Raw genomic sequence first — 26,066 nt, forward strand, 5'->3', positions numbered from 1 at the left:
CAACTGTCACCAAAATGCCCTTCTATAGGCATGCTCTCAGGAGAAAGGCTTTTTTCTCTGACTGTCACCCTGGGTTCAAATACATTTTCCTGTAACTAGGATAGAAGTGACTCCAGCAATCATTGCATCTTGAATCAGCTGGACACATATCACTCTAGCCAAGAGCCATTTTTAATCCATATTATGTGAAAGTAAGGGTTAAATACAATAGAGAACAAGCATCAATGGTTTGCTCTCATGCACTCTCTTATTTTTTATTTATTTCATAAAATAAGGAGGGACTAAATTCTTTAAAGAACATTTTTATTCTTATATGTAGGGGACAAGAGAAATATGTGCAGTGGTATGATAAAACAGCCTATTACCCACATGACTCAGCATAGGGAAACCTTAACTTGGAAACTGTAATGGTGCTTCATAGTCTGATTTTACTCTGTGGGATATCAAAAAAGAAAAAATGAAATGCCACATGGATAGTACACATTCAGCATAATGGAAGCAGGCCTGACCCAGATTACAAATAGCAGTAAATTTGAGATCTTCTTTCCTGAGAGTCAGAGATTCCTACAACTTCCTGGGATATCTTCAAATGTAGTACAGGACTTTATTCCCCAATCTTCTCTTCAAAGACTTACTGAGTTGGAAAGAGACAAATATGGGCAGTTGACAAAATGTAGTCCTCTGCTAAATCCATATTTACTTTGGTTGTCGGATGAAGGACACAGGTCCCAGGTACAGATCCCTGAAGGAGCTCAGCATTTGGTGCTGTCATGAGTTAACACTTCAGACCAAGTTGATATGCTTATTAATGGCTGCTGCTGAAGGTTACATGTGTTTTATGTTTTATGACTGAACAGTATTATGTACAAAAGTGAGGCCAAACCCCTGAGAGTCAACTTTTGCATGTTTTTATCTGCTTGTGATAATACACCTCTGGGCTTTGGAAGCTTCACAGTTCACTCATTCACAGCACAAAGGGATGTTTTGTCTCTTGAGGAAACAGTCATTAAGCCAGTCTGTTCAGTTCAGCATTATCTTTTGCATCTTTGGGCTGGCTCTTTCCATTTTTTTTCTCTTTGTGTTTCATGTGGATAAACACTCCAGCTACAATGGCACCTGAAAAACAGAGAGTGTTTGTCTGTAAAAGGAAAAGAAAACTTTCTGAAAAGATGTTCCAGCAAGGGCCATGACACTGCTCTGTAATATCCACAGTGCTTTGCCTCTTGAACAAAATAAACAGCTTTGAGGAAGGGCTGTGCAGCAGGAGATTATGAGCATGGATCCAACACACTGCTGGGCAGGATCAGAGGCCTTGGGGCTCAGAGACCTTCATCCCACAGGAAAACTTTTCCTCTAGGATCTGACCAGATTGCAAAGTGTCTATTTTATCCCCCCTCCCTCTGTACAGTGATTTGTCATGTTTGCCTTGAGATGCAATCCCTCTTATATACATACATATATATATAATGTATAGCTTAATCTTTTAAAATCATGATGAACTTGATACACTGTATATAAATTTATTTTCTCTTTATCAATATTAAAATGAATTTGAATGATGTAAATCTGCAAAGCTGAAATAGGTGAATAAAATTATATAAGCTACAGGTATAGATATCCTAAGTAGGAATCTTCACTTTCACTATAATCTGGATGCCCAAGACAAAGCTCAAATCCCCTCCCTGACAGGCATAAGGCAGTAATTAAATGATATTATGCTACAAGTTCAGCAGTTTCTTCTGCCCTAACTGGTTGTTGTGCTGTTGGATGTTTTTCTTGCAACCAAAAACAGAAGTTTGCAGCATCATGATACACAATCATGGGATGTTCCCTCTTTCACTCATTCTGCAACATGCATGACAAATCATCACCCAACAAGTGAATTAGTGTCAGAAATGCAGCATCATCATCATATCTCAGAGATCTGGATCAAATCAACCAAGAAGTGACTTACCAATGATGAGCAGGACCCCAAGTAGAATCCCAATTGCCTGCCCAGCGGTTGGCCAGGAGTGCTGACGATCTATCTCAATAAAACATGAATTTTCACTGGAACACTTGCAGATGCTTACTGCAAAAGGAAATGCCATGAGGTTAATGAGAATTTTAATGGTCACATTTGGTTATTTATAAATGTAAATGCTATCTTGAAGCTAGTAGCTCTGTGCACAGATTACCTTTAAGATTCACTTTGTTCTCCAAAGGTGGCTTTCCATTGTCATTAAGTATTATTGGAACATCATACACCTTCTCTTCAAAGTTACCATGTTTGGGGGACAGGTAGGCATGAGTAGCTGCAAGTAGGAAATGGGACATTCATGTCAGCACAAGAAAGATAGTTCAACATTCATACCAGCTGCAAATGTTCTTTTTTTAAAGGCTACTTTGCACATGATAGTAATTCCTGTTTTCCTCTATGTCTTCCAAGATCTCATTGGTTTGCAGACATTAAGTAAAAAGGGAATACCAAGAAGCCTAGTCTGGCCTTCAGCATAATATGACTATAAAATTTCCCTCCTAATTTGTATACCAGGCCAAATATGACCTTGGGTAGTACTACACTGATAACATCCTATCTAGACCAGGAATAGTCCCCTATACTCATAGAGACCATAACCAGCTTAAATTGTACCCAAGGAAATGTGGGACAGACCATCCTTCTAGTGAACTTACACTGTCACATCTAAGACTCTTTAAAAACTGGAAAAGGTAATAATAGTCATTTGGATCAGATCACAGGTCTGTTGATGTATCTGGTCTCCAGAACAAATAGAGATTACCATGAAAAAAGCAAGCATGTATTTTATTTTCTCCTAATGCCCTCTCACCCTTTAAACATTTTCAAGTCAGGGACTTCTTGAGAAAATGGAATTTCTTGCTTTGAATTTGTAGAAAATTTCTGTATAGACAACACCCTGTGACAGCATGTTCCCAAGTAAACAACCTCCTCATTCTACCTGCACTGGAAATAACTCCACAAGCTTCACTTGAGGGTCCCGGGTTTGTGCACTGGAAGAGAGAGCAAAGGATGAACCCTTTGCCACCATGACCATAGAATTCATAATTTTATATCTCTCTATTGTATTTTTTCCCTATTGTCCTCCAAGATAAAAAGTAGTAGCTTGTACTTTGCAGGCCACTCTATAACTCGGGCTATCCTTGTTACCCTATCTAAACCTGTTTCCAGTTACACAGTGGTTTATGGACATAGAGAGACTGGAGTTCAAAACTTGAAGAAATTATGGATTGACACAGGGACATAATGATGTCCTCAGATTTCTTCTCTGGTTGATTCCTGGTAATCCTCAATATTTGATCTGTTTTTCTGAATACTGCTGATAAGCTGATCTCACATTTCCATGGAGCTGCTCATGGGTCTCTTTCCTGGCTGATAATGGCCAGCTCAGCACCCATTCAAAATTCAAAAGTGAATTTGGGAGTCCAGGGTTCACTAGCACCTGTGAATTGTATTGTTCAACCAACTCAGTCTTGGAAGACTGTTCTGATATTCTTCACACTTGGTGCCTACTTGAATAACTTGTACAATGAGTAAACTTTCCCTTCTCATTGCACACCCATATGTATTGAGTTATGAAGATCCCAGCAAAAAAACTTTGGAAAACCACACATGAACTCCCTTCACTGCAAGAGCTGACTGTTTACTCCAAGTCCTGAATTTTAAATTATTATGTATTCTTTCATAACTTTAAATTTGTGGCAATCCAGCTTTCTCTAGTGGGACAATTAATCAAAAATGTTTTATTAATTCAGACAGGCTCTATCAACCAAGCACTTATTCATGTGTTTACTGTCCCCTTTAAAAGGTCCATTCACTATGTGAGGCAGGACTTCCTTTTACACATGAAGTATCAGAAATGCACAGTTTGCAAACTGCTCTATTTCTTTTTCAGCAGTGATTGGTGTTAGTTAAACACATATATATTTCATACTTACATGCTTCTCTCAAAAATAATAATGAAATTATATCTTGCAACATACTAGGTTTTATCTCTTGCAAAAAATAATTAATGACTTTGGCGTTCTCAACAACCCAATTTTTTTCTATATGGAACACTGGTTGTGCAATAATGAGAGTGAAAAGGAATTCTGTAATTCTTCATATTCACCACAGTACCAAGTGAGTCCCATATCATTGCAAGAATGGCTGTATCAGCTTACCATTGTATTTTGAGATTTCCCAATTATTTCTTGCATTCATCTCATTCGCAAGGGAAAAAGTGAATTTTGAATAAAAAAACAGTTCATCAGCATCAACAGCTTGAATAAGAGTTTTCTCTCCTCCACTGACCGGGTAGCAGAAGAAAGTAGGATTATCTGTAGCTATTTGTGGATGGTTGTCATTCACATCACGTAACTGTAGAACCAAGAACGCTTTGGATTTCTGAGCTGCGTTATCTGTCGAGTTTAACAGAATGCAGAGTTACATGCACATCCTGGATTTACACTCTGGGCTAGCATTTGCAGCTATCACACATGTACACAGTGAGAGGTGGTGTTCTGTCTGAAGGCTGCAGAAACAAGGTCTCAGGAAGTCCTGAGGGATTTGTGGTAGCTGACACTACTTTTTAACTAGCATGGTTAATTTACCACCAGCTCTTGCTAACTACAGCAAGGGAAAGAAGACAGATCATATCTAATAATCTGTCAAATCCATCATGTCTGGCAAGCAGACACATCTGAAGTGGCCAGTGCTCTTAGGAGCACTCTCAAGCATGACATGCCTTGAGTTTCCCATCCCTCTTCTATATACAGGAAACGCAATCCAAAACTGAAAGATTTTAATGGCTGGAACTAGAAGTCCAAATACATTTCAGACTTGAGAGAGTATTTATTTTAATTATAATAAAATGAAATTCTCTAGAAGGTTTCAAATTGGTTTCCAAGTATGGAAAGCCTAACCATACCTAGGAGAAAGACTAAAATCTTCATAGCTGTAGAGAAAAAAGTAGCAGAAAATATTAATACTGAAAACAGTGTAAAAATTAGAATTGTCTCTATATGTCATGTGGTTCAAGCAAATATAAGACCATGCCCAACTTCTGAAAGCTATTTTAATCTTTGTTATCTACAGCATCAAGATTTCTGCAAGAAATTTAAATTCTTAAGAAATATATACTTCTAAGGATATACCACAGGATGTATATCTGAGATGATATGTTCCAGTACTTTTCATGGCATGGGTTTAGTCATGGTAGGTATGATAATTCCTCATAAAAGAGTAAGGACAGGGGATTCCCCTGTGTGTATACTTAATTGTTTCATCACTTACTTAGCTCTGACGCAGCAACTTCTATTGAGTATATTCCTTCTTTTTCTCTATCCAAAAGGGAAGCAGTGTATACCTGCCCAGTGACTGAATCAATTCTCAGCCATTTTCTCACATCACCTTCCAAGGAGTATCTTTGGAAAGAAATAGGGGGAAAAAAAAATCACATATACTGTTACAAACTGGGAAAAAATTCCAACAAAGCAAATACTTATTTGTTGATTTTATGCAAGAAGCTTGATTATAGTTGTACTCAAAGAGAGTTCTTGGAAGAGTCACAGTACTACAGTGCCACAGCCAACCAGAGACACAGACAGAGGAAGAGAGGCCAAAATCATCCAGAATATGGGTGAGACCAGAACCACAGAAATGCCATTGCTGCTGCAGCCTGTGTGTTTGTAATTCCACTTTCCTTCTAAATGGGGAACCTGGGATGGCACTGAGCTTCTAGTCCAGGAGTGTGATTTGTCCAAATCCCATGTCCATCTCACCCCATGACATCTCCCACACCTTGGTTTTGATGGGGGCACAAGGCCAGGGCTGGGGGGCAGAGGGGCCAGGCACCCTATTGTGCATGGAGAAGGACCAGGACCCCAAGGAGATCTATGGTGAATATCTTCTGCCAATCTGGAGCAGCCTGGAACTGCCTTGGAACAGAGAGTGCTTTAAGCATCACCACATCATTACATTTATATCATTGTTTAAAAAATCACCAAGGTCCCTGGGTATTTACTTACACAAATTTAACCATGAACACATGACCCAGTTAAAGCACAGGCACTTGCCTGAGTAGAAGTGACCCGACCTTCTCTTTCAATGTTTTTGTTCTTTCAGTACCCTTACAGTAGAAACAGCATGCTTGTACATCTACTTTTTATACTTTTTATTTTACATCTTTTAACCTATTTTGAGCAGAAATATGGTGTATGTATATCTGAATTCCTGTCATGTGTCTCTGTCATCATCTCCCAGAGCTTCTGGGCTATGTGGCTCACTTTCAAACTAGTTTGACAGAAAGCCAAACATGATAAGTTCCCAAAAGTTAGGGACAAGTAGAAAGCCAGATGAGAAATCTCTGGGAATAAGAATCCACAGAAGGTCTGAGAGTCATATTGTGCAACTCCATTAACCACTTGGTTATTTGCTGAATTTTAGTTAAATTTCAGGAACTGTTTATTTTGAGTTGATCTGTCCAGCATTCCAGCTGGGAATTGTACAGCAGAAGTCACAAATAATTCTCCTATCTGACTCTACTGTGTAAAGTACATTTACACCATGCAACACAGCACAGGAGTTGTCTTGCACAGAGCTTTGCATCCACAACAGAAAGATGTGTGTCATCTCTGACAGCTAGGAAAGAAAATTAATTATTTTTCAATTATAGAGTTGAGGTTGTGTATTTTGGTGGTTTCCTACATGACATGAAAAGCAGCTACTGGTTCAGGGCTACACAGTATATGCTTCATTTTTTTTATAAAGGCACTATGGACATGGAACCTTGTTATTCTCAGTCCAGCTCTACCTTTCTCCTGGAGATATAAATTAGCCTGCTTCCCTTGTGGCTTCCTGTTTCAAGGCTGATGTTTGTCACATCACAGAGAGAAATCTGGTTAGAAAAGCAGATTTTTCAACCAGCAGTCTGTCTCAGGTAGGTCACTGAGCCTCCCCCATCCACCTTCTACAAGGAGATGAGACTTCTGTAAAAACAGTATTTTTTCCACTTGCCAAGTATTGGGCATGTTTTCCTTGCACCTCCTTTAGAACAATTTTTGAACCCTTGAATTCAATTAATGAATCAGTCACAGTCACTCCTTTTTACCGTACAGAATCCCCTTCAGGATCATAGGCCTCCACTGTCATGACCAAGGTATTGACAGGAATGTCTTCAGACACTTCTGTTTTGTAAACTGGCTTCTGGAAAACAGGTGGCTCATCCACATTTGTTACAATAAGGTTAAATTTGGCAAGAGAGCTGTCGTTGTACTGCACTCCTTCCACCAGAGGTTCAGGGTTTGTGGCGCTGATCACCAGGTTGTACACAGGCATTGCTTCAAAATCAAGAGCCTGGATGAATTAGAAAAGAAAAAAAAAAAAAAAAGATTTTTGAAGCAATGGCTCTGCTGCTGTGGGGGCCTCCAAAGAGAAATTACAAAGTCCCCCTCTTCTCAAGGAGGAGATTGCATCCCAAATATAGGCAAAATAAGTGAGAGCTGTCAGCCGAAAATGATACTGGGAATGGTCGATTTAAATGAAACCATATGACTGTTTAGAGGCCTCCTCAGCAACTGCATTTTCTAATAATGCTGCCACCTGCCCAACTAAGTTTAATAACAATATCCTGTTTACAGAAATAGTATTTATAGCTCTGTATGAAAAGGCCTCAAATGACCTCAGGGTGCCAAAAGTCATGCGAGGGTTGTTACAACACAGAGTTTCTCACAACACCCTCCTTGGGAAAAAATGAGGCTGAGGCTGATCCTGAAGATGGTCCACCAAACATTCCTCTGTCTGCACTTGGGATGGTGGCAGCACACGAGCTGGATGCACACAGTATGGCACTCCTTGGAAAATGAGTGATGGGTTTTCTGGATGCATAGTCCAAGCACCTTGAGAAGGCTAACTTCAAAGGGAGAGCAATTTTGCTGTTGAAATTGATAGATACAGGAAAAAGTGTTCCTTACATTCCTGTCTCCAGCATTCAACATATGGGCTGTATCACCTACTGCAGCACACACTGTCCCTGGCTTGTTCACAGTTAATGTTTGCCTCATCAGGAGCAAACTGTGTCTCCATGCTGACATTGAGACTTGCTGGCTACACTTGCAATTGCTTTGCAAAGGCCACTAATGGCCAGAACAACTGCAGGGAGGAGAATCTGCCCTGTCACAGCCCACCACTCCCACCACAGCCCATGGAAGCATCAGCTGGCTTTTTCTTGCCCAGAAATGTTGCTGCAAAATCACTCAAATAATGTAATTTCTTTTTGTCTTTATGGTGCATAAAGACCTAGTTCATTGGTCAGAGCCTGCTCTTCTGGAGAAGCAGCCAGCAGCAGAGCCAGTGGAGGGAGCTGCTGGTGGTGTGGGTGGTGAGGGCACAGCACAGGCAGGAGGATAGGTGTGTGTGAGCTCTGCACAGGCACAGAGCCTGAGTCCAAAAGTGGAGCCTCTGTACCATGCTTAGGGTGTCCCCATCCCACCACCAATGAACATCCTCCCCACAAATCAGTACCAGGGCTGTAACTCTGTGTGACAAATAAGTAACACTAAAGGAGAATAGTAAAATCCATCTATTCACCTTGTTAATCTTGACGAAGCCTCGGTTTGTTTCAGAGTCGGTCTCTATGATGAACGTGTTGTTTGGATCACCTTCCTTCATGTGGTAAACAATGAGGGAGCTCCCTGTGGCAGGCTCATCTCCATCAGTAGCTTGAATTTCTAATATCACAGTTCCTACTGCGGTGTTTTCTGCCAAAGTCACACTACCATACTGAAGAGAGAGAGGGGCATCATTGAAACATGATACACCGAGCACCATTTGTGGATAAAAACTTCAGCACAGCCACAAGCTTGCAACCCACATGCATGGATGGATTTTGACCCACATGCACCCGTTTACCATAGGTGATGGGATCTATGTCAGTGCCACTAGTACAGCACCAGTCCCACATCTTTAGTTTTTCTGACAAAACCAGCCCATGATCACGCAGCAGGGATAGTACAGCTTCTCTGTACCCTGTGAGCATCCTGGCCACTCACTGTTCAATATTTGTGTGCTTCATGTACCATAGACTGTTGCTACATAGTCTCTGCTGACTCTTTAATGTGTGCCCTTGCCCAGAAGCCTCACCTTGAGACTGGGTCCTGGACTGAGACCTTGAGGTGACATGTAAAACCTGCTATGCAGGCACTTTGTCTGCATGTGACTGTGCTGCCATCAGCAGAGGGCTGGGCAATGCAGTCTGCAAGGACCAAAAACCAGCACAGCTTCCCAAAAGGACAACTGTGATAGGCCAGACAGCTCTCCTGAGTCCAGCACCTCCCTGGCCTGCAGGAATGGTGGGAGCTGGGACACCTCTGGGTACGTACTTCAGCCACTCCAGTGTCTGCAGGAGGCTTGGCCATCAGGCAGAAGTCACAAAATATCTGCAGGTCTCTGCCAGATGCCAGCACCTCCACCAGAGAAAAGGCAAGAGCCTGACACTCATCCTGGAATCAGGTATGTGTTTGGGCATGGATCTCTGGACCAATGTTTCTGGCCAAACCACAAAGGGCTTTTGATTCCCATTCACCTTCTGGCTGTTTGGGGTGCACTAGTGCTGTGTTTGGAAAGGTATTTGGGAGATGTCAGCTTTTTTTCCACTTAGCTGTTTGATTGATTTTAAAGCCTTTTCTTCCCCCTTTCCCTTCAAAACTTGTATTTCTGGAATAAACTGCTTTAATAGAATAATTTCTTCCTTTATTTTCCCTAGTAGGTTACTCTGTTACTTGTTTTGTAAATGTCTAACTTCCCACTGACGTTCTATAGACATTGAAGGTATGCTCAAACACTTGTCAAAAGTTATTGGAACATACAAAATGGTGTTAAAAATACTCACATCTGATTTTTCAAAGATGGGAATTTGATCATTGATGTCAATGACATGTACTTCCACATCACAGACTGTTTTGAATTCTGCATGGAAAGAGACAAACAACGTCACACCAGCCTTTCTACCAAAAATAACCCTTCTTCCAGAAGGGTTCATTGTGAGCAAAAGTGAGCACTGCCAGATTGCCCAATCTAAGCACTAAGTTGAGAAAAGCTTTTCAGATATTTCTTAGCCAATGATAACCTCACTTTCTATCTTACCATTGATCTTCCCAATTTCTTCAGCACCATCCCATCCTGTTTCGTTTCCCTCACTTTTTAAAACCATATCTGTTTACCAGGATAATGACAGCTATGAATTGTGCTGGCCATCTCAGTGGCACCTTTCAATGTCAAAAAGTAAGCTCTGGGTTGTTAATGCTCCCTTGTCCTCTTGGTCATCAGGCAGCACCCTCAGTTTTGTTACAGCCAGACTTAAACTTCAGATCCACATGAATCTAATCCCTACCTGAGCAGGGGCACCCATAGCAATGGCAGTCTGTGCTTTTGAAAGCATAATAGAGCCATATATAGATGGGTTTTAGTGTTTTATGAACGTATTTCATGAGCTGAAAGTTAAAGAAAATTCTAAACAACATTGTTCAGATAGAATTCAAATAAGCGCCCCCAAAAAATCACCAGCTTCTCCCTCTGGAAGGTTTTCCAACATCTGCCAAAATGATGCCATTTCATTTACAGACATGTCACACTTCTTTCTTTACATGCCAGTTCCTTCATGCACAAGTTCTGCCTGACTGTAGGGACTCCAGCACAAAGCTTTAAGGTTTGGTATGGAGTTTGATTTCCTTTCCATTCAGTGAATCACAAAGGGCTCCTGGCAATTTACATAAGGGATAAGATTATTTTTGAAGTTTAATTTCAGATTCATTTTCTCTTAATGTTTTAAAACATTATCTGGATTGTCTGAGCAGCTGTGTTTAATTTCTTGATTATTTTTTCAGTTAAGTCCCTTTGAAAGATCTGGGGGAAAACCACAATTATGATTTCTTCATTTTTTTTCCCCCTGTGGAAGGAAATCTCTTACTGAAGTACTTGTTAACAAGCTTCCCAATTTAGCCACTCTCTGTCCTAGAGCTGGTTCCCTTCCATGCTTGCATTATGAATCATGATTAATCTCCCTGCATCTCAAGAATAGGGCAAAAACCATGCCAGAGCAAGACAGCTCTCAGTGCTACTGCCTGTTCAGCAAACCCTCCTTGTCTCCCCACACCCCTGGGACACTGAACACAAGTCATGCCAGTGAGAACAGAGTTATTCCAATGTATAACAGCAGGCATTACATACGTGGGTCTGACACCAGGATCTTCAAGGAATACTTGGCTGAATCACGCTTGTTTAAGGAAGCACCAGTTAAATGCAAAGTCCCAGTGTCTTGCTGAATATAGAAGAGATTGTTTGAGGGATATTCAGGTTCCTGACTTTGGATATGAAACTTCAGACGAGAGTTTAAGCTGCCCTCTTCATCCATGTCTGTAGCAAGCACGGTGCCAATATTACTTCCTATAGCAGAGCAGAGATCAGAGTCAGACTATAGATAATGCAGTGGTCCCATTTCTCCACAGAAGTACACTGTGACAACAGTGATGCCAGTGCAAAGAGTAAAAGGTCAATAAAAGTAAAGCTGCATGGAAAATACTTAAATGGACACAATCATTTCACTTCTGGGAGTTTTTCCTTTAGCAACCAAACACACTGGTTAGGGAAGTCCAAAAGACTGTAACAGCTGACTCTTCAGTCCTGAAACCAAATGACTGATGTCAAGACATTGGACAGATTTTAGTAATGGTCCATTGAAGTCAAAGGCATTAGCTGGAGGAGCAGCTGGATGAGGGAAAAAGGGCTTATATCACTTTAAGAACAAAATCTCTTGTATTGGTAACAAAAGATGTGTTTTTCTTTACACAGTCTAAGCAGCTGTCCAAATCTGTGGGGAGATACAGTTGTATATTCTAAATAAAACAGCATTTTTAAAATAGGTGTTTGAGCCTGTCCTTCTCAGGTTCTTGAAATTCTTTCCACAGGAATTATTGAAGGGGAAACAGGAGGACTATTTGCACATGAAAATATTTCCCTGGGACAGACACATCTTAATCTTTGGGATCAGAATTTCCAGCTTCATTCACACACAGCTGGAAACAACAGGACTACAAAGAGATGTATAAATTAACAGAAGCTCTTTTCTTACCTCCCTTTTCATTTTCTTGAACTTCAACTATAGTGAGGTCCTGCTGGCACACAGGGGGATTGTCATTGATGTCATCCACAATAACTTGAATTTGCAAAGGCTTCTCCACCAGTTCTCCCATGCCATCTTTTGACACCACAAAGAATGTATACTGCAACAAAAATATATTAATTAGATGGTTTAAATGTCCACTGTGTCAATATTTTGCATTTTAGTATGTAACTAGGGGAATATGAAATGTCCTCTCATGAGTTTGTTCAGTATTTTCTCTCTGTTTCAATCAGAACTTTTCCATTCCCCTTAGTTTCTGAAGCCTGAGTTCTCAAAAGGTTTTAAAGTCCGTGGTCTCTGAGGTCTGAAGTAGATCTGAAATCTCCAGATCTCCTGCACTCCACACTTCCCATTGCCTACCTCTTACTCATGCACCTGCAGCCCTGCCAGAGCTGGTCCATGCTCTGCATTGTACAAATGATTGGGCAGTGACTGCTGCTGCCAGAGCCACTCTAGGGTGAGAACCTGAAGGCTATTTAAAGTATAGTAGGTGGATGAACTTCCACATATATCACATCATTCCTACACAAAAGTGGCAAGGACAAAAAATTTTATCTATTCTCCCCTTCCCCATTCCCCCTTCGTTTCTATTGAACATTCTCATACTTACTCCCACACCAATAATTAACTTCCTGCTGTGATTTCTGCCATCAGTGAAGTTTTATGTGTTTACTTACCATATCCTTTTCTTCCCTGTCCAATGGTTCAGTCACATAAACAATCCCATCCTTGCTAATGGAAAATGGGAGCCTTGGAAGCTTTTCTTTTTCAAAAAGGTCATAAATTACATCTGGTTCATTTGACTGCACCTAAAACAAAACAAAAAAAAAGCCAAAAAATAAGTGCATGCACACCCTTTACATTCATCAAAGCTTATGAGGAAGGTTCTTTTCTGGAGTGCCACACATTTAAAATTAAATGAAGTACACAGCCTGGCAAATTAATGGAGTCAGTATTAAGGTTTATATTCTATATAGAAGCAGCTCCATTTCATTTTCCCCTAGGAGGAATCAACATGCCATTGGCTACCACATGAAATTTATATAAAAGTGACCCCAAAATGGGTGCACTCTTACATGTCAGTCTTCCCTCTGCCTGTTTTCATTCTGGACTTCCTTGGGTTGTCACTGAGGCCAGTGGGAATAGCACTAAGCCAGTTACTCTTGTGAACAGGATCAGTGGAATCCTGTCATGTTCAAGGGATGACAGCATTGGGGGTGTTATTGCCAAGGCATTTTTCAAAGTCAAATATTTCTGAAGGGCTGTTGGCCTGCTAGTTAATATGTATTGATGTGTACACTGCTATTGGCCTGCAGTTATCAGCAAAATATTTTGCACTTGAATCGTGAAAACAGGAATACAGAGAGAATGCAGGAGGGTGTTTAAGCCCATTCTAGGTACTTTTGATGAGGCAGCTGTGTTGCATATACAAAACTGGTCACAGCAGGTGTCCCTGAGTGTTGTGGAGCTGGTTCCCTGCCCTGCTCTTCTGCAGCTGGAAGAAGCCAACCTCAAATAAGCTCCAACAAACTCTTGGCTTGCTCAAAGCCTGAAGGACCCATGACTGGATTTTGCTCCCAAACTGAAAGACAAAGTCCAGTCACTCTAATGTTTGTATTGATTGTATCTCAGTCACCTTCAAACTATTAACTTTCATTCTAACAAAAAGTCAATGACACCTCCATTAACAATCATTTCCAAAGGATGTCATTAAAATTACATGTGCGAGGTGTCAAAGTCCTTCTGAAGGACCTGGTGTTGAATTCAGGGGGAACACCTTCACAGTTAGTTGTGAGGAAACAATTTTGTGGCACAAGAAGTTCAGGGGGTGTGGTCAAGGACCCAACCTTGGTGATGTTGACAGGGTGGGCCTGGGTTGAGTTTTCTTTGATGTGGATGGTGGAGGGAGCTTTCCACAGGCTCTCCATCACAGTGATGACCACATCGACGCTGTTGGCGAAAGCGTTCGTTGTCATCCCTCCCATGTCCTTCACGGACACAACAAGTGTGAAGGTGTCCTGCTTTAGGGGGTCCAAGTAATAAGAGCCTGGAGACAGAGCAAAGAGTCAAGAGAAATGACACAGGCTGTGGGGGATGTTCATCTGCCCATTGCCTTCTGCATGCACTGTGGTTCTTTAGCTGCTCCAGACTTCTTCCTCAGATGATCCTTTGGGGCAAACCTCAGCAAGCCACCTCCTCTGAGCTCTCTGAATGATGCAGCATAGCATCATATGGATGGAATCACATGAGGCCTCTGTGCTGTGGTCTCATTTTGTGCCCTCTCCCCAGTCAGGCACCTGTTCAGCCCAGTCGATCAGATGAGTGTTTCTAAATCATTGCAATATAGTTCAGATCACGTGTCCACCTGAGTTTTCTCTGGATTTTTCATGCTACTGCTTTTGGGTTTCTAGATTTCAAGGCAGAGAATTAATTCCAAGATATGACACAGTATAGGCCTGAAGGCCAGAGGGTCCATCTCTCTTCTCAGTGTACTTTTCAATCTCAATCTCCATTTCTGCTAGCTTCCCTTGAATTTGCTGGGACAAAAAACAAGTTCCCCAAAACCAGGGCTTTCATGGAGTCTATCCCACTGACTACATTTATTCAAATGGAGCATCAGACCTGTGGTGTTGTTTTATTCCTATGCACACCCCAGAACTCGCTCTTTGCAAACAAGAATCTTTTTACGTACCTGTCTTGGTTGGTGAGATTGCTCCAGTTTCATTATCAATCTGGAAAAGCATTTCTTCAAAATATTTGGGAAAATGATGTAAAATGCTGTATGACAGCTGTGCATGGGGAGTTTTAGGATCATCACGGTCAGTGGCGTAGACATACATGAAGGGCTTGCCTGTTTGGATTGGAGAAGAAACAGTGCTGAGAAAAGAGACTGAACCTTAACATATAACCCATTTCAGCAGAGCTCTCAAACCAGGAAAGCAACTTATGGGGAGCTGCCATGGCTCCCTAATGCATCTCTCATGGGAAGCTGTGTGCAGAGGTTACACTGCTGTATGCCATCCCATGTCAGCCCTCCACCAGCTCTTCTTAGTAGGATCACAGTAGGTGTGGTGACCAGTAGATGAAGAAGGTGACAGTTAAATCAAAAGAGCTCTCTATCACACAAAAGTGCCTGAACCCAGCATTCAGCTCACTGGGATCTCTCCTTAAGGCCACTTTGTAGATTCTTACACAAATCAGTTAAACCCAAAGCACCTTGCTAAACATGGCATATGTCCTGTGACACAGATATAATAAAAGAACAACCATCCAGTGAAAAAAAATGGAAATACACAGTAATATAACTCAACTTTTACCTTTTGAACACCAGTGCAACATTCAAAATCTATTTGACTTGGATGCAGTTAGGAACACAGTAATATGTTTCAGAATGATTTTCTGACCCCATGGAGGTCTGTATGCATATTCATTAGCAGAAGTTTCTTCTTGAGTCCATATCCACAGCAATAACAGCTGTATGAGTCCTTTGTTTAATTTCCAAGGTGTCAGTCTCAAACTGCTCTTTGATACTTGCATGACTCTTGGACTGGATCACTGCAATCCATAATCTAAGACTCTCTTCTGAATGCTAAGGTTCAGCCTGTGTTCTGAGAAGCATCAGTCATGGTAAGCACACACCCCATATCTACCCTGGCACTTTCCTTCACTGATATGTAAAGATTCAGATAGTCTTAGCATTCTCTTTCTGTATAGTCCTTGGTGGCTTTTAAATTTTAAACTTCTCCTAGCATAAGGGTTTTTCTTTTTCAGAGCAATGGAGAGAGCAGCAACATTTGCCTGTTAAGTGATACTTGCAAAGAATAAATAATAAAAAATATTCCTGGTTGCACTCATCCCTTTACACCACATAGTGATCACCTCTTTGCCCTTTCATTATATTTTAAAGGCTTTCATCCTTATTTTGTACAGTCCTGCAGGAAGAAAAAACAATCTTTCTCCAGCTTGTATAGCAACCACTTAACTTTCCTGCTTAATTTATCTACCTTCCTATTAATGGTAATATTTTAATTTCATTATGGTGGTAATTACCTGGACGAGAGTTCTGCCTCACTACTCCTTTGTACTCTGTCTGGTTAAATTCTGGTGGGTTGTCATTGATATCCTCCACATTTATTGTAACAGTATATGGACCATTAACTCTGCTTCCACTTTCATCCAGACTTTCCACCTGATTTGAAAAAAAAGAAGGAACAGCAAAGAAATATTTTATGTCAGATGCCAGGTCACTCTTACTGTGATGTAAATCTGGTGAGAGCCATCAGTGGGTAGCTCCTTGTACAAGGACAAATTTGCCACTGTAGCACCCTGACAAAAATTTGCTACAGTAGATAATGCCAACAATACAAAATAACCCACTCCTGCCTCTGATGACACCTCTCAGAGACAATTTCCCTCTTCCAGTTTCAGCAGACTCCTTGTACTTTTGCACAGCTCAGAATTAATGTTTTTGTTTAAACAGAAATATATACTTTCTGGAAGAACAAGGAGTAAATTGAATATGATACAGCATTTATAACTGATTGCTATTATAAATATAAATCAGATAAGTAGTCTGATATAATGATTAGCAAAGGAAAATTTATTCTTTTTTCTATTGACTTTCTTTCAAACAATTTTACATATTTTCCAGCCTTCTTTAAAGCACCAAGCATACATCTGTCACACTTCATTTTATTTGCACATAATAGATAAAATCAGTATTTATGCCTAACCAAGCAAAATGTTTTTGTTCTGTCATCACTTCTTGTCTATAAATGATTCACATGCTTAGGGTTATTAACTTCTGAGACTAGGAAACTGTCCCCTCATTCTAATCCAAGGGTGCTTTAGAGCTGATAACATGAAACCATGAAACCTGAAGTGCTAGGCTTTAGAAAGACAGCTAAGTCTGCCTAAAAACTCATCATGTTCTTTGTTCAGATACTGATCCTCTCATGATCATCTTCTCAGCTGCTAGTGCCTCAGAAAATGACAACACCATTTTTGACATGGTTTGAAATGACCAGGTTACACTGAGACCCAAAGACTGCCTATCCCCTGCCCCTTTCTCACCAGTGTTCACACCAGTGAGATCCTAATGAAAAAGGTATAACAGCAGGACAAGCACACAAACCTTTTCCCTCTCTTAGAGTCCTATATCTGGCAAACAGCTTTCTGCTGTTACCTGACAGAGGTTAGGTCTGTGCCTCTCTGCCTAAGTGTCTTTCATTCACACTTTCACAGAGTCACAGAATACTCTGAGTCCCACAAGAATCATCAAGTCCCACCCTGAAGTGAATGGCCCATACAGGAATCAAACTTTGGCATTATTAGCACCACACTCTAACCGAGTTGATCTCAGTTTGTCATCATGGATATTATAAGCTTTCTAAATTATTGTAATAGTTTGTTTTTCCACTCCAGATACGGAATTCACCCTATCAGCCTTCAAGCATAACAAGAGAAGCTCATTCATGAGGCCAACTTTTACTTCCAGTGAAGTATTCCCCTCATATTAGGAGAGTTAAAGGGTTGGTATTGACATCACAATTTTGGTTTTCTCAGCATAGCCTCCCTCTGCTAAGGAGCATTTTCCTGTTCAGTCTTTGAGAGCTACAAAAACATATGTCTTCCAGCAAATCTTGGTGTTAAAAATGAAAAAGCTGCCTGTTAACCTAAGCAAAATAAAGGATTCAAAATTTCAACAGATTTCTCTTAATATCAGGTATACCAAAAGAGGGTGTATATGAATACTTTTTCCTTTCTGTTTTTTCATTGAGTTTTTACCTGCAGCTTGTGCACTTGTTTGGTCTCCCAGTCCAGAGACCCATTGATATACAGGATGCCTCTCTTCGGGTCTATGTCAATAATTCCAGCTTTTTCACCAGATGATCTGAAACTCACAGCAGGTGGTTCAAGTATGAACTACAATGACCAAAATAAAACAGAGGGAAAAATCATGATTTTTCCAGCATTTTCACCATAATAGAAATAATTTAATGCTTTTGTGATGTTAAAAATCTATTGCCAACAGCGTTTGGCTGGGTGAATGACGTTCCAAGAGTCTGCTCAAACAAGTCTGCTCTTTTCTGATCCTCAACAGAGGAGTTTTCACATTATTTCCTGAATGCTGCAAGAAATCCCAACTGCAGTTTGTTTCCAAAGCAAACGTCTGCTTAGGACAGGCTCTGTCTGAGCACGGGAATGGAAAAAAATGACACAGATCCTCCATTTGCCTGGGAGCTGGATCTGTCCTTCTGTGGTTATGTCTTTGGGAGGAAAACCTCAGAGTCAAAGGAAAATGATGACACAAGTTACATGGAAAGAAATTCTCCAGGAATGTTGATTTTATTAATCCCTGTCTTAGGATATCCTAAAACAGGGATTAATTTGTTTAAAATTGTATTTGAGAGGGGGTTGTCTCTTGCTCTTTGTATGAAGACTCTTGAATTCCCAGAGACAGGAATTAAAAATTAGTTTCAGATCCTCTTGTGGGACTGCTCTTCCCACCAGCACAGGGACAACACTTCATATGTGGTCTCTGTGTGCAGGCTGTGGGGTTTTCCACCAGACAGGATAACACAAGATGCCTGATTACCTGGTGAAGGATGCGTGGTCCCCCTCCTTCCTGAACATAGAAGTCCATGTCCTGCAGGGGCCCACTCACACTCAGGCACTCCAGATGGAACCATACAGCCTGTGAGAGAGAGGGAGAGGGATGGAGGAAAGCAGCTGAGGGGTGTCTGCTGCCACCCCACACAAACAGCAGCTCCCCACCACTGAGCCTCCTGCAAGCTGTTTTGGAATAGGATAATGGCAGAGGTACTTCCAGGTTTGCACTGAACATCTCCAGTTTCTTTAGTGTACATAATTTTTAAAAGCAGTGTCATTTATTAGTAAATTATAGAACAAAGGCTTGTGCCCTGCCCTTTTCTCACCACTACATAATTAAATGAGATTGGATCTACCTTTAAGAGCCAACAGGAGAAGAAAATAGATGAATGTAGACTGAGACCAAAAGGGAATTCATAAAATCATTGCTGGATGTCCTCTGTGTCCCCAGCAGGACCATCCATGACCCATCCAGGAGCCACAAAGCCCAGTGAAAACAAGTGTGTCTGGAAACATCACACCTGAGGATGGGCAGGAGCTGTGGCTGCACCCTGTGCAATTTCCCCAGTAAATAAAATCATTTTCTGGCCCCTACACCAACCCCCTCAGTGCCACAGCCTTCTAGGCAAGCCACTTGAGCCCTGTGTCTTCACATCAACTGCATGCAAACCACAGAGAGAACAAACAAGTCCTTCAGATCTTTGGCTTTTACCTGATGGCAAAAATACAAATCTGCCTTAGCCTCTGTTTTCTTCCTAATGACTAGCAATGACTTAATATCATGTTTTTTTCTGCCAAATTTTTATAAGTTTTATAACCACACAATCCCCAGTGCTTAAATGCCTCCACACTCCTGCCCTGACATTTCAGGGCTGTTCTTGCCTCCAACCAAAAAACCCAAAGCAAAAATGAGCCTCTCAGAACAGGCTTTGCACACAAGACAATTCACACTATGGTTCAGATAATCACCCTGTTTCTTCAAAGGCAAGACAAAGCTTCCCCAAATTCCTTCTCTTCACCACCTATCTTGACAACACCGAGGATCCGCTTGTCAGAATTAGGGCTCCATTATTTGGCTGCACAAGTAAAGTTTCTTTAATTCCATAGTAAAAATTAATTTATTTTGCTTTACAGCTTTAGAGTACCATTGCCACCCTGTCCATCACACCACAGAATTGAGTGTGTGTTCTCTGCTGCATGACTTTTCCTCTGGATTTGATCCTATTGCTGCTGGGACAGCTATTCAATTTCTCACAGAAAAGAACAGTCTGCATATTACCAAGGGAAAGCTTAATTCTGCCAATGACAAAAACATAGCTAAGTTCAGCACAATTCACCCCAAAGCACTGCTCTGTGTGTGTGTGTGTGTGTGTGACACAAGCAGTGTTTCAATAATTCCATATTGTTCTTAATAACAGCCAGAGATGCTGTCTTGCTTGCCTACAAGGCTTTGTGACTCCTTTTGAAAGCAAGAAAAGCAGAGAGCTGGGAAAGAGAGGGAGGGATGCTAGTGAACACTAGTGCCAGCAGAATAATATCAATAACTGAAATCTGATACTTGTGCCTGCAGGAAAATTCACTTTGCAGCTACCTTTTAATATTTTGGCAAAATGCTGACTGCTAGCCTCTGCCAGGGACCAGATACCAGGACCCTGAATCTGACCTGCTATGGCTATTCTTATTTCACACAGACTGGCACAACCTGGCTCCTGGAGGCTTTTCCTGAGGCCATTTTGTGGACAGATTTTGCTTTATCATGTTCCCTGCCATGGAGGAACAAAGACTGATGCTATAAAATCCAAGTGCAAAGTTCAAAGTGCAGCCTATGAAGCGAGTGAGCAATATTACTTCTGTCGATTAAAATTACTTTATGTGGATCATAAATTTTATTTCCAGACATATTTCTACAGCATGAATCACTATTCAGGAGATTGAAGAGGAAAGAGGCTTTATCTCTAGGTCCATATCCATTGGAATCTCTTCTGAAGATGGCTATAATGTCTGCAGAGTGGATTCATTGGGGCTGCCACTGCCACAAGCAGCAGCTTGTGAAATGGGAAGGGAAAAGGAGGTGCTCACTGTGGCACCCCTCAAGGTCTCCATATTCTGAGGCTTTTTTTACTGAACTTGAATCTGTTGTATTTTTTCAATCTTTTCTGTTAATTTCAGTTGAAGTCACCACTGCTGTAGCCTTTACAAACCTCAGTAAATGTATTGAAATTAATATATAAGGTCCATAAAGAGCATAATTGATACCTTTCAGTTCCAGCCCTCTGAAAAGGGATTCACAGGAACCAAATAATGAGGATGCATAATTAATATGCACAATTTAAACTATGAGCTGTTGCATGCCTTAGAATACATTTAATACATCAGCACGTGTATGGATTATAATGCAGAACACATGATACTGATGTTTTCACTCTTTGGTGATTTGTTACAATATGTTTAAACGTTTTCTATTGTGAAATTCACCTTTTGGAAACAGTGATATCTAAAGAGGAAGTAGAAGAGGCAAAACAAGTAAATTGGTGCCTTCTAGGCTTTTTGAAGTTTTTTTTCCTGAGGGCTGAGATCTCTTCTTAGCTTGCAGTGGGGCGACCCGCATGGGGACACGCTCCACACCCAGTGACAGCCCCTGTGCTGGCGCCAGTGCCAGCCTGAGCTGCAGATGGCACACCCAGGATTAGAGCTCCCAGGCTGCAGGCAACCTTTGCCATTTGCTCACAGATAAACAATGAAAACTGTAACTCACCGAGTGAATGAGGAGCAGAAATTGCAGTCCACACGGCTTAAGCATACTGGAATGCACTTCACTTCCTGCAAAGAGATGACAGTCACTTTAGCCCCAGAGAGTTGGCCCAGTCTATTTGCAAATGAAGGCAACAGCTGAGTTTTCCTGGAGCTGCAGGGAGAGATGAGGAGTGAGCCCTGAATGAGCAGGTGCACTCTGCCCACGGGAACTGATACCTGTGGTACCCTGGGCTGCCAAGGAGGGCTGTGCCCATCAGGTCCTGCCCAATGGGGCAAGAGGTGCAACATGTGAGAGCCACAAAGAGTCCAAGATTGAACCCGGCACAAAAATTCAAACCATGCAAATGCATCGTTGCAATGATTCTGCACCACAAACACATTTCCCTTTCCACTTACTGAAAGCAATGAGAACAAGAAATGCTACAACCAGAGGACTAAAGTCTTGCAGAGATCATCCTGTGGTATCTGTCTTCTGGTTCCGAAAAAACAGCTGCTTCTGGCAGATTGCAGAAGCAAAGGGAGCCTGTGGTGTCTGCACCCCCTAAAACAACATGGCTACTGTAAACAAAATTTCCAAGGAGCACTCTCTGCCTCAATTTCCAAAGAAATGTTGAGCACACATTTCCCAAATTTGTGTTACATCCTCCTGAAAACTATATAGTTTTCTCAAAGTGCAATCCGACTTGCTTGCTGCCTCTAGATTTTAACAAAGAGGATGAGGCTGGTTCTGGAAAGAGGTGGCATACTGTGCTTCCATTTTCAGTGGTGCTTCCTGTTGTAAGGCTCACAGCTACAGGAGTCCTTATCCAGCTCTGTCCCATGAAGGACCCCAGTGGAGAGAACACAGTGGGGAAGCACAGCTCCCTCCAGATGACTTCCTGCTTGGTATGCTTCTCAGCATGCCATTCCCCCCCCCCTTTTATTTCCTCAATGACTGAACAAAAAGGGGACCTGTAAATATAGAAACTGCTACCCACAATGGTGCTCTCTTCAGCACTCATTCTAGGACATGCCACAGGACTTTATCTTCCAAATCCCATTCTTAGCTGTGTTATACATACTGTATGTGCAATTACACCCTTTGAAAGTACTGGGCACTTTTCTTGTGCTGGTGATAACTGTGAGGCTACTGGAAGAAAATAATACAACACTTTGAAACCAGAAGTGATCAGGGAAATCATTAAATTTGTCAGGAGACAAGGGCTCAAACTGAGCCCCCTGTAGATGCTTGTTTGTGATGCCTCCTCAGTGGGTCCATCACAGACCTCCTGAAGTCAGAGGAGGTGGCACAGGCAGGGCAGAGAGGAGGAGAAGACACTTAGAGCCTCCTGGAAGGACTCTTCGAACCAATATTCTGGTTATACAGTCAATGAAAATTCTTTCAGTTCCTCTGCCTGTACAACCTCACCCCTCCCCTCCTGCCACTCTCTTCTGAATATATTGGCCAGTTCCAGCTGCACTTCATAGCCATGTGGGAAGTTCAAAACACTCATTCCTTAATAATTTGGTGGGACAGAGTACCCAAGGTGTTCCCTCTCCATCCTGTAAGGCTGCAGTCTGTGCCCAGGGGCTCCCTGCAGGGTTTTGTCTGCTGGGGGTGCCCCTTTGCCAGCCAGCGGTGGAGGAGCACCAAGGAGCTAAAAGTATTGGGGAAGGCATCAAAAGAGAGGAAAAAACCATATGGGGTGGTCTGGGGTACTATGGTCTGGATTCAGGGGAAAAAAAAGGAGCAAGATGTACCAGGAAGAGAAGAAAATTTCAGTGACACATCCAGCCTTACTTTTGGGGACAGAAAATGCTGGAAAATTAATTGCTAAATGTGACTGTTTCTTTGCCAGGTTCTCCTGTCCTGATCTGACAACCAAATGCAGCCCTGGAAATGCAGCCATTTCACAGTTTGTAGGACAAGAGCCTTTGTTGCTCTCTTCTCTTTGAATATAAACATTATTTCTTTATGTCATTACATTTATGGTGCCTATTGCAAGTCTTAACCAGTCCTTACACATTTATTTTTGGGTAAAAACTATTACCAAGTCTCATGAACCATCTCACTGCCAACGACCGAAGCCCCAGAATCCATACTCCTCTGTCACTCAGAATAGAGTTCCAGTATATATAGATTCATTTAAAACTTTTCAGTAGCAGGCAGTTTCAGGATTAGAATAGTATCATCTTAACAAAAAGCAGCTTGAGATCTGGGCTGAGAACTGCAGCCATATTTTCTCCTTCATTTCTTAGCTTTGTCTCAGTGCTATATCCCTAATAATCCCCCATGCTTCCCATGACTAAAGAGAAATGTCTAGGATAACCATCACACAAATATTCCAGTGACTTTCAATAACAAACAATCAGAGAAAAAAAGAATATTCCCGGAGATTAAAGATCAGTAACAATCACAAGTATTTGGTTCCATGGGAAAAAAAAAAAAATTATTTTTCTTAGTTGATTGATTTCAGATGTTCGAATTCAGCAAAGAGAAAACAGAGGAAATTGATCCAAATCAAATATTAACCAGACTAAGCCTTAGCCCAGCAGTCATCCATTTTACAGGGACAGCTGAGATCCTAACACTGCCTGAAAATCCTTTAGCAAAACCCCCACTTCAGCTTTTAAAATCTTTCTGTGAAATGACAGTTAGATCGTCCCTTACCTGTAACATGAAAAGCTTATTTTGCTCTAAAAATGGTTTTTTCTTTCAGCTGTGGGAATTACCTTTGCACAGGTTGGTGATGTCTGTCTGTGCTTATGCAGTTTATAGTTCCTCAGAGTCGCCCTCAGAGATTCAGTGGCTCAAACATTAACTGCATGGGCAATTATTGATTGTAATTGCTAGGTGTGGTATGAACCACCTGTAAGAAAGCAAGGTAGATCCAAGGCAACTCACAGTCTTCAATATTTTTTATGTCCTTTGTGATTTTCTTTCTGATTTAATTTTTTTCAGTCGAGCTGCGAGAAAAGAACATGCTGGGCATGGGTTGGAGCCATAGGGGGAAGACAGCCCTTGTGTAGGAGAGCAGGTGGAGAGGAGAGGGCATGGGCTTTGGGTGGAGAGCGTGTTTGCTGCTTGCCTAGTCACAGGAATAATTCACATTTTGAAGACAAGAATTTGGACATAATGGTGGACATAAAGGTGGCTTGTTTTCACAGCAGATCCTCTCATGGGAAGGACCCAGCCGAGTTATGAAAATAATTCATCAGTCCTCTTATTGGAAATTCAAATTCTGTTTGAGCTCTGCTAAAAATTTACTTTGGGTAACTTTGGGCAAATCACTCTGTCTGCCCTTTTCCAGACACTTATCTCATAATGGATGCAATTATTCCTTTCCTTTGTGTGCCATCTTTCATGTCTGCTTATGTTTGCAGCCTTTCAAAGGAACTAGTCCCCACTAGTCTTTGCATTACAGTTGAAGGAAAGGGAACTGAAATCAATTGGGCTGTAAAGGACAATGGTAAAGCAAATAATAAATAAAAATATTTTTTAAAAAGTAAGGGCTTGGTTTTTTTTAATTGCAGTTCTTAAAATGTTATGCTTTTTGTATCTCACTTTTTATTTCAGAAGTTTTGGACAGGCTCATTTTATTGTCTAGAGAAATGTTACTTTTCATCCAGGTTCTAACTTCTGCTTTCAATTTCCTCAGTCTGTCAGATTGCCTTTGAACACTGTTAAATTATTTGTGCAGCACGTTATTTTCCGAATTACACATCTAAGGAAAAGTGTTTAGAATTGATTGCAGCTCTAAGGTGTACAGTTCTGGGAAAAGTTAGGCCTTCTGTTTGTGTTTCAGATCACATTTTTCCCTCGAAATCAGTGTTTGTTTCTCCAGGAAAAACCCTCTAGGCTATGCTTTCAGCATGCTTTAAAACATAAATGATCTCAGAGTGATTCAGACTTTCTCAAAGCTGTCTGCTAGAACTGAATTATCTTTACTGCACAACTCAAAACCAGTTTCAAATAAAGCATTAAAACTAGTTTCTGATGATTTCTAAATAAATATAATAAAGGGAGGGAAATTAACTTTCTTGGAAATATGTTGATTTTAAGTGACCTACGTGCAGATTAACTGTGTACTAGTTGGATATGAATGAGCAGTACTTTCAACATGAAGTAGTAATTTTAAAACAGTGAGTCTTCACACGTCAGAACCAAATACACATACACAAATTCCTGATGACATTTTCAATCCTCCTTCACATGACAAGTGCAGAGTAACTCAAGTTGTGATGTCAGAAGTGTGATCCCTATAAACAAGTCAAGCACTTGCCTTTCAAGTGCTGTGTCTCTGCTTTGAAGTTCAATTAGTAGGAAGTGCAGTGTATTACTTGAAGTACAAATACACAAATGTGAGGTACCTAGCATGCCTAATTGAATGTCCCCATTATTTAAAGTCAGAGGTGAGCCTGTCATACCCAGTATCTTTCTCTGGCTGAAAGAGTTTCCCAGGCACGGAGAGGCTTGCAGGTTGCAGCTGCACAGAAAAAAAAAAAATCTCCTATGTCAAACACATTACAAAGTCCAGAAGCCCTTAA

The 26,066-nt window shown here is 41.2% G+C and overlaps 1 protein-coding gene across 1 annotated transcript; it reads right to left on the reverse strand.

Annotated features, from left to right (window-relative positions):
- Positions 1–410: 410 nt before the first annotated feature.
- CDH17 (cadherin 17) lies at positions 411–21,817 on the reverse strand. Its single transcript, XM_079302533.1, has 18 exons — positions 21,744–21,817; positions 21,541–21,586; positions 18,772–18,870; positions 17,961–18,098; positions 16,224–16,362; positions 14,866–15,024; positions 14,021–14,220; positions 12,851–12,982; positions 12,123–12,273; positions 11,222–11,437; positions 9,885–9,961; positions 8,585–8,776; positions 7,107–7,351; positions 5,291–5,421; positions 4,180–4,416; positions 2,178–2,294; positions 1,955–2,071; positions 411–1,116 (listed from the first exon to the last, which is right to left on the reverse strand). Exons 1-18 carry the CDS (start codon positions 21,791–21,793, stop codon positions 1,007–1,009), a joined length of 2,556 nt encoding a protein of 851 aa, XP_079158659.1. The 5' UTR covers positions 21,794–21,817; the 3' UTR covers positions 411–1,006.
- Between the last annotated feature and the right edge of the window lie 4,249 nt (positions 21,818–26,066).

The sequence above is a fragment of the Erithacus rubecula genome, assembly GCF_903797595.1.
Source record: "Erithacus rubecula genome assembly, chromosome: 3".
Classification (NCBI taxonomy): Eukaryota; Metazoa; Chordata; class Aves; order Passeriformes; family Muscicapidae; genus Erithacus; species Erithacus rubecula.